The sequence below is a fragment of the Mastomys coucha genome, unplaced genomic scaffold (genome assembly GCF_008632895.1).
Source record: "Mastomys coucha isolate ucsf_1 unplaced genomic scaffold, UCSF_Mcou_1 pScaffold16, whole genome shotgun sequence".
NCBI lineage: Eukaryota > Metazoa > Chordata > Mammalia > Rodentia > Muridae > Mastomys > Mastomys coucha.
This window is the reverse complement of record NW_022196898.1, coordinates 92,669,263-92,678,752: the sequence shown is the minus strand read 5'-3', so window position 1 is coordinate 92,678,752 and position 9,490 is coordinate 92,669,263. Positions and strand designations below refer to the sequence as shown.

The following is a 9,490-nucleotide window of genomic DNA, read 5'->3' as shown; positions in this document are numbered from 1 at the left end:
AATTACAACTGAATGAATTCTAAAGTTGAAAGTAAGCAGTGTACATAGATACGTATATTTTCTTGGAAAAGGCCGGCCTAAAGTTGTTGCAGAATTCTCAAATGAACTTATAAATCAGAGGTTTAAGAGCCACTGTTCTGAACACAGAAGGAAAAGAGAAAGCAAGAAGGGCAAAATGTTGCTACTTTATAATTTTGTTGATAATCCACAGCTAGTCAGTTAGAAGGGGTTCTTTTTGCTCTAAATAGAATGAGAATAACTAAGAGGAAAAATTGAAGTGGCAAGAGAAAAATTATCTCTCCAGCGAGTTCCTTTATGCCCACCTTGGTGACTGGAGAAGACCAGAATGCACTTACGTGTTCTCCGCGGAGTCCGGGGAGCCCTGCGTGTCCTTTGAGACCCTGTGAGGAAATAAGTGGAGATCTGGCATGCAAAGTCAACCCACAGAAGGCAGTTGGCTAACAAAATGTAGGATGTAAAATCTTGGGATTTCTGCTTCTATGTTTACTTGTTCTGTTTTTTAACACTGGACACTGCACCCCTCACACACAGCAGTCAGGCAAGCACTGAGTTATATCCCTGGCCCCTAACTAGCTTTTTATCACTACTTTTAATTTTCTAATCAATGCAGTATTCTCTTGATTTCATACTAAATTTGAATAAGAGTTTAATTTCTATTTAGAAAAAAAACTAATTCTAAAAATAACCATTATAAAAGATTCCAATCCAGCAAAGAATCTGCTAAATACACTGAGGCTTTTCAGAAGTGCATTTAGCTCAGTAATATTGAGACAACATGCCTTCAGACACAATCTGTTTATAATTACTGAGAAGTTGGACTCCATCCAGTCCCGTCTCTAATCCAGTCACTGTTGCAATTCATGAATGACCTGACCAAGAAAAGAGGCTGTTCACAGATTCATCCAAAGGACCCAACAAAGCCATCTAGGAAGCCAACTATAGACGTCTTTTCTAGGTAAGAGAACCAAGAACAAATCTTAATCTCTCAATAATATCCTAGGCTATAAAATAGGCGGTATAATTAATCCCACTAGAGAGATCTACAACAGAATAAAAGAAGGTAAAAGAAAGAAGAGGAGAAAGACTTTGAGGTTTATTGATACAAACTCAGCGAATCAATATTCCATTTCCAAAGACTTCAGTGAATATAAGAGAACAATTTCTTTCTTTTTCTTTTTAGCATGTGTGTGCATGTGTGCATATATGCCCATGCATGTGTATGCTTGTTTGTATGTGTATGTGCATGGTAAGTCCATAGGTTGATGTCTGGTTCTTACTTGAGCTTCCTCCATGTTTTTGGAAGCAGGTTTTCTCAGAGAGCTGGGAGCTTACTGATTCAGATTTCTGGACAGCAAGTCCTAGGAATCCTCCTGCCTCTGACACCCCAGGGCTGTGTTACATAATTGCACCCTCACACCTGGCTTTTGTAAACTGTGCTAGGGGTTTACACTCAGGTCCTCAGGCTTGGACAACTAGTAAATTACTGACCAAGTTATATTCCTCACTCAAATTTCCTTTTCTAAGCTACCTCAGAGAATTGGACTGGAAAGACGGGCTTAGGAGTTAAAGGTTCACAATCAAAGGAAACTCAAAGAAATTTAAGCAAAATGTAACTCAAATGTGAACCAACCAGCTAAAAACATCAATGTGTCTCATCTTTTTTTTTCTCTTTTGGTTTTTTCAAGACAGGGTTTCTCTGTATAGCCCTGGCTGTCCTGGAACTCACTCCGTAGACCAGGCTGGCCTCGAACTCAGAAATCTGCCTGCTTCTGCCTCCCAAGAGCTGGGATTAAAGGTGTGTGCCACCACTGCCCGGCTAACATGTCTCATCTTTATACTGCATGAAACAAAGTTGGTTTTTGTTTTTTTTGTTTTTGTTTTTGTTTTTTTTTTGAGTGGTTTACAGTAACCTAATGAAGTAAGTCAGGATAATTCAGGCTAATAAGAGAAGGCAAGTTTAGATAAGCAGATTAGAGACTGCAGTAGGGATTTGGTTCCCTAATGAGCCTACCCTAGAAGTAGATGCTTTCGGAAGCTCCAGCAGTGTTGAAGTCAGAAGCAGAACAAAAACACTAACACACAGAGATGTCTTGGAAACTGCTATGGATTGGATACAGGATGGCCTTGCTGCAGGTCATGTTAAATTCAGTTCCCAGGATAACAGTGCTGATGGAGGTGCCTTTATGAAGCCAGTGAGTCTGTAAGAGAAGCGACGCCTTCGTTTTGGGAGGGAATTCTCTCTCATGGGACTAGCCGTAGGCTCTACCTGTTTAAAAAGCATCCTTCATCCTTTTGTTCTCCACTATGAGTGGCAGCAAAGGGCATGCCGCCTCGCTGGAGGCCAGACTCACTGCAGACAACAGTGCCGTGCTTTCAGACTCTCCAGTCTCCAGAAACCAGGAGAGATGAGATAAATCTCTTTTCTTTATAACTTTTCCAGTGTCAGGCACTGATACAGCAGTGTAAACACAGACTAAAGCAGGAACCCAAGAGCAGACAGAGACACAGGAGTCTAGAGCTGAGTTTTTATGGTCTTTATGTAGAAAGATGGAAGGAAGAGGGCTGAGAGCTGATTCCTTTGTGATTAGGCTACAAGAAGGAGGTGGGAAAGCAGCCACGAGATAAAGGAACTGCATTAGGAAGATGAATGGACTTCCTTAGCCACTAGGTACTAAAGCCACCTGTTCCCCAAATCCTGGTCAGCTGTCACTCGCTGTGGACAATCCTGTGACGTCAGGATTACCTCCATCTTTATAGACTTTGATAGATATATCAAGAACTGAGCAGTCATCTTTCTAATTACATAATCTGTCCATATCTCATACTCACGTGCAACCTGACTTCACTGCTGTCATTGTATCCAAACTGATGAACACAAAGAAGGGCACCTCCAAAGTCCCGATGTATTACCAGTCACTTGTGTATTATGCCCGACAACACCTAATGTGTGCTGTGTTTTCACTTGGTTTTAAGATGTTACATTTTTCAAGATAACCAAAGATTAATGTAATTAAAAATATGAGGCACTGAAAGCCACGTTGATTTCTCCGTTAGAAATAGAGATAAAGATTCATGTGGTGGTGACTCTCTGAGGTGAAGAGGAACTCTCATCTGAGAGAGGTCCTGGGAGACAGGAAAGAACAGGAAGGAGCCAGGACAGGAGGCGCAGAAGTTAGAGTGACTCTTTCTTTTCTGAGGAAGTATGTGCTCACTCACTCACTTTCCCTTCTGTGAGCGTGAGTCTACAGCTACATGCTTCACACTTTCCTCTGGCATTTCCTTCTTCCCTCATCCACAGGGAAACAACATGAAGCACTGGTCTTGGGTCTCTGGACTACTTTCCCAGATGCATTCTATGACAGTGCACTATCTCGTGCATGCATATCCCACCCCCTTTCAGGGAGCCTTCAGTCAGAGAGCCTGAGAAAATACCAGTGCCACCCAGCATGACCTGTTCTTCATGAGTTCAATCCCAGCTGGCCTCAGACATCGCAGTTGGCATTTGACAAGAGAGAACAATACCAAGCCTGGCCATTAGCCCAGGAGATCACCTAGAATGAGGCATTTTGTCTAAGTAAAGCGTAGCTGCTTCAATTACTTTATCTTTAATATCGAGTAATATAAAACAAGGACGTTTCAGGTACTCCCTAGTGGGCACTGTGAGATGTCATAAGAACATGGAAATGGGATATTGAGAGTGATTGGAGATGATGCTGAGAAGTTGTCAGAGGAGAGGAAGGGGAAGGGTGGTAGTGAAAGAGGGAAGGAGGAGGAGAGGAGGAAGGGAGAGAGAGAGAGAGAGAGAGAAAGAGAGAGAGAGAGAGAGAGAGAGAGAGAGAGAGAGAGAGAGAGAAAGAGAGAGAAAGAGAGAGAGAAAGAGAGAATGTACATTAACATTCCACAAATATGCCACTAAGCTACCCAAATCTGCTTGGCATCAGCCTGTCTCTACAAGGGTCATCATATTACAGCCCTATTTTTAGATTCTGTATGGTCCCCCTTTCTCTTAATGCTCCATCAGGGATTGAAACTCTGACCCCCGTGTGATGGCCTATGGCACCACCCTTTGCAATCAAAAGCATCTAAGTGAAACAAGATGTTGTCTGTGTCTGCTTTCAGGGTTACTAAAGTGAACAGAGCAAGCACAGTGGGTTCTGGCTCCAATCTCTCCAGTGACTAGTCATATCACGAGCCTCGGCGTCATCATATGTAAAATGATAGCATTGAATTGGGTAATTGCTAAATTGCAGTTGCTAGAATTCTGTGAGTGCAAGAATCTGTCAGAAAGGATGTTGTTCCTTTTGTAAAATTTAGCTGATCTATGGAGGAAAAGCTGATCTGAGACTCTCTGTAGGCCTGAAGACACGGGTTTTAATGTACTTAAAAGCAAACCCAATCTCAGTCTTCAAAAGCTGGCTCTTCCCTCCAACAAAAGCAAAGATGGTTTGAAGATGTAAGGTTCCCACAGACTCTCAGGTTGGACACACAATCCTCAGCTAGTGATGCTCTTTGGGAAACTCCCGACACTACAACAAGGGGCTGGAAGATCACTGCAGGAGCACCTTTAAGATGATATCAGGCCCCATCTCTTCTTAGCTCCGCTTCCTGACCACATGAGGTGAGGAACCCCTCTTCTGCCTGCTCCCTACCATAGTGTCCTGCCTCATCCTGGGCTCACCGTCAGCGGAATCAAAGAGCATAGACAACAATCTGAAGCTTTGAGCAAAAGTAAATAATCCCTTCCTTCTTGTTGTTTACTGGATATTGGAAGGAGAGTGCTGGTGTGAACAGAATGAAAGACAGGAATTGCATAGAGCTGTTACAATCTAGATGAAAGACGTTTGTAATTCACCTCGAGTGTGGTAGTTAGAGGCGATTCATAGAACCCTAAGGAGTTTAACCTTAAAGGTTAAAAGTGGCACACACCTTTAATCCCAGCATTGGGAGGTGGAGGCAGAAGGATCTCTGAGTTTGAAGCCAGCTTGGTCAGTAGAGTGAGTTCTAGCACAGTATGGGCTGCAAAGAGAAACCCTGTCTGGAGAAAACAAAAGGGGGAGGGGCTTCTTTTCCTGCTTTCAGCTTGGTCTCTCAGTGCCTAGGTGGGAGTGGGTGATGTGTTGGGAAGATGGACGGGAAATTACTTGAACAGAATCGAGATTCTACCTGTGAGCATTTTATTTGACTAGAATAAAACACCAAAACGTCAAAATTAACAACATATTATCTTTTTTCACTGAAGACACTGATAAGAATAGAGCAAAAAACCACACCCCTTAAAGAAGTCAGTCAACGAGAAATCTCTGTGTCAAAACAGATTAAAACACATTATAATAAATTATCTTAAATTTGTGATATGACATTCTCATAGCAAGAATTCCCATAAAAAATAGAGTTTAGAGTCTATTTTTACATGGAGATTTTAAATTTTAAACTTATCTGTTTTTATTAAATTTATCTCTTTGTGTGTGTGGTCATGCGCACACAAGCATGTGCCACAGGTATGTATGGAGATCAGAAGACCAGCTACAGTAGTCACTTTTCTCCTTCTATCACGAGGTCCTGGGGTAAAACTCAGGTTGTGGGTCTAAGTTGGTTAGCCCCTCTACCTACTGAGCCAACTGGCCAGGACAAGGTTTTAATCTGAATACTTCTTTGAGTTATAACAGGCTTTTGAATTGAAAACCTGTACTGAAGCAAGCACAGCAATGCCCTGTGATGGCTGCTGACTCTGAGGCTATAGATGTAATTATAGAGGCCAAAATACCTTAAGCCAAATGAAAATATTGCCAATGTTGAAGTGTCAACAACCTCAATCAGACTGAAGGGAGATTTCCAAAGCCCTCCACCTGACAAGTTTTTGACCACCCCTAGCTTCCATCCCAAAGCATTCAGAACCATGTGGCCTTGCCCTCCAATCCCCAGTTTGCAGGAAGGGCAGAGGGCAGACATGGAGACAGGGAAGGTGGGACAGCTTGTAAGTGGTAGCTTTGGATTTAGATGCTCACACCACATTTGGCTGAGGACTGAGCCAAGGTGAACTAGGTCTGCAGACTTTTATAGGAAGGAGGACGGGCCAGCAGGCGATGATGTATAGAGCTGGCGATAGAATAGTGGAAATCTTCACATTGTCTCCTCAGGCCCCGACCTAGCCAAGCTAGACTCTTTTATTAGTTTTCCCACTGACATTCAATAAGGCTATAACTCCTCGGTGCTGTTGTTGCTTTGCACAGCTTGTGAGGGGACTGGGAAACCACAGAGGAGTCCATGGAAGCGGTTTCTTCTTTCCTACTTCCACGGACTTTTACTCTGCTGTGTATCTTTTACTGTAGACTTTTTCAAATAGCTGAATCAATTGTACTCAAATAAATTAAGAGTCCGTGTTGACTTATAACAATTATTTAAAGCAGTACTGCTTTCTGATACTCAAAGATGCCATGCATCATGACAGAGTGCTTCAAATGTCAGCACGTTATACAGTTAGCTCCTAGCATTCCCATACCCTCTCAAACCTAGGAAAACGTTTGCATTTCATTACACTCCTGACATTCTTACTCTGCAAAAATAGCAGGCTTCCAATTTTAATATCGCAGCTGATGGGCTATTTATAAAGCAATTTGAAAAGCTATCTTTGAATCCAAGCTTGGCCTCCCATCCTTTGTCCTCTTCCAACTCAGCATGCATTCTGGATTCAATTTATCTGCCGTTTTGGCAAAAAAAAATTAGTAAGTGGGAATTAAAAGTATACTTCAGCTCCTAGGAAATACAAGAGTTATACAAAGATGGTGAATAGAGGCAATGCAATAGAGGGGTCAACAGAGGGGACAAATGTTGTTGGACAGAGATGCTACTATTTTAAAATGAGAGGTGAGGCTAAAGGGAGAAATATTCAAATAACATAATTCTGTTGGAGAGTAAAGAAAATATGTCAGCTGTCCTACTTTCTATTTCTCTCAATAGTACTTAAAGTTGTCAAAACTTTCCACATTAATCTTTATTTATCTCAAGAGTTTCTGTGAGTTTCCTTGCGGTCTGTTTAGTTTTTCATATCATTTGCACTTGAGTTTGGTTTGTATAGGAGAATTTTAATATTTCCAGACCCTTTTCAGAGAAAGAGAGTAATGAGGCCACATCATCTGTCATCCGAAAATGTTTATCCAGTGGCTTTTGTGAAAAGCAGTGTCTCACTCCCTCTCACATACAGACTGGAGACAGTCAGAAATATAGAACACTGGAATTCTAATAACTTAAACAGCTAATTAGCATATAGGAAGTACTATGCAGAATCACCAAGAACACAGTCATGGTGTCAGACAGCCCAGGCTGAGTCCTACGTCACCATTGAACGGCTTTGGGTGAGTTATTTAGCCCATAGAGGCTTCAGTTACTTTATATTGGGCATATTCAGCATTATATACATACTCAGACTTGTTTTTAAAAGTGCTCAGCACACTAGAACATTGCACATAATAAAATAGATACTTTAGATATCAACGTTATTACCAAAGTAATCCATAAAATGGCTCAATGGATAAAAAGATGTAATGTTGTTTGTATCAGTTAAAAGTTAAGTACCGTATTTAACTCTCATTACAAACACATGCACAGTTCAAAACCCACAGGCTCAGTTTCCTCGGGTCTCTGTCTCACTCCTGTCATAACTACTGTGATGCTGAAATTAACCTCTCTGGGCTTATTTTAGCGTCTTCCCTTAGAGAAATGTAAGTACCGACTTGAGCTTTGGAACTCATCTGACTCTGGGGAAGGACTGTACGAATGAAGGAACAGGGTGTGTGAGGCATTGTTAGTATGAGCCACTATTCTAGATTATTCTAGCACAGATCCTCTTTGTAGGAACCAACTCTGCAAATAAAATGCTACCATAAATTCAACTGAATTAAGGAGTTCCATATTTTAAAAGTCATTAACTTCTAAAAAGGTCATAAACCTAAAAGGTTCAAAGGTCATTAACCCCTGAATATTCTACCCAATACTGTCTGCCCTTACCCTTCCAAACAGAAGGGGACAGTAATATCCATCAGGCCAATTTGGAATGTATATTCATTCGTATAGGATGCATACAGGTAGGCAGTCTGTTGGGAACTTGCCTCAGTCCAGCTAAGCAATCAGCTAGTCTGAGTTTAGATTGTACCCTCATGTGCTATGCATTCTCAACGCTACCTGATTCTCAAATAAAATAAAATAAAAAAATAAAAATAAAAATAAATAAATTATGCTCAGTTCCCATTAACAGAAGTACTTGGAAAAGAAAGAAGACATTTTCAGAAATGAAACAGTATCAACTCAAAATTTTCAGCATTTTTCTGAGCTACTGTCAAATCTCGTTTGGCATGGAGAGTGCGTTTATTAGAGAGCTACTTACAGTAGCTGGGTTCGGAGAAAGAGCAGCGGTCATGTGACTTGCTAGGCACACGTGACTGCGGCTCTTCACTAGCTGCTGCCAAGACTCACTTTCATGCAACCCATTACACTGTGGAAACAACGCGTCCTTTCTCTACAGCCCTCAGATATTGAGGGTGTGCTCCCAGCTTGTGAAGTTATTCCGGGAGGTGCTTGGGATTTTAGGACGAAGGCCCTACCTGGAGAAAGCTGGCCATTGAGATGGGTTCTTGAACCAATCTCGTCCTTTGTATCTGTCTTTGATCCTTGGCTGCCATAAAGTGAGGATCCATGCTTTCCCCACCAGGATTCTCTGCCTCCCTAGCCAACTACCCAAAGACTGATATCTGTAAACTGTAAGCCAAAAGAAATCCTTCCTCCTTTCAAACGGCTTCTCTCAGGTATGTATCAAGGCGACAAAAAGGTCTGATCTGGAAACGACTTCTCAAGCTCACATTTATAGATACATCCTGGCAGATATTATTTTCTAATAGGTAAAAATCCTTTCTTTTAAAAAAAAGTCCAAGTGCACTACCAGTAAGCATTTCATTTGGGCATAAATGTTACAAAAAGACAGAAAAGCCTCAGAGTTAAGACGCCGGTTAATCCCATCCATCCTCTCAGATCATCATGGACTAAGGCTAGACTTGAATATCAACAAAAACAACAGAAAACTCACATGCTCATGGAAAGTGAACAACTCTCAATGATTGCTTGGTAACTGGAGAAATAAAGGAAGAAATTAAAGACTTCTTGGCATTCAATGAAAATGATGACACAGCTTACTCAAACTTATAGGACACTATGAAAGTTGTGCTAAGAGGCAAATCCATAGCATTAGGTGCCTTTGTAAAGAACTAGAGATCCTACACTAGCAACTTAACAGCACTAGAACAACAGAAGCAAATGCACCCATGAGAACTGGATGGCAGCAAATAGTCAAACCCACGGCCAAGATCAACCAAATAGAAACAGAATGATACAAAGAATCAATAAAGGCAAAAGCTGGTTTTTTGAGAAAATCAACAAGACAGATGAACTCCTAGCCAGTCTAACTAAATCGCACAGAGAC

General features: G+C 41.4%; 1 protein-coding gene across 5 annotated transcripts in view; it reads right to left on the bottom strand.

Moving 5' to 3' along the window:
* The window catches only part of Col24a1 (collagen type XXIV alpha 1 chain), a 264,470-nt gene that overhangs the window by 216,779 nt on the left and 38,201 nt on the right, over nt 1-9,490 (bottom strand). For all 5 annotated transcript variants that reach the window (XM_031375746.1, XM_031375747.1, XM_031375745.1 and 2 more), the window contains one exon: nt 357-401. In XM_031375746.1, the coding sequence (XP_031231606.1) occupies nt 357-401 (45 nt within the window). The remainder of the gene's footprint in view (nt 1-356; nt 402-9,490) is intronic.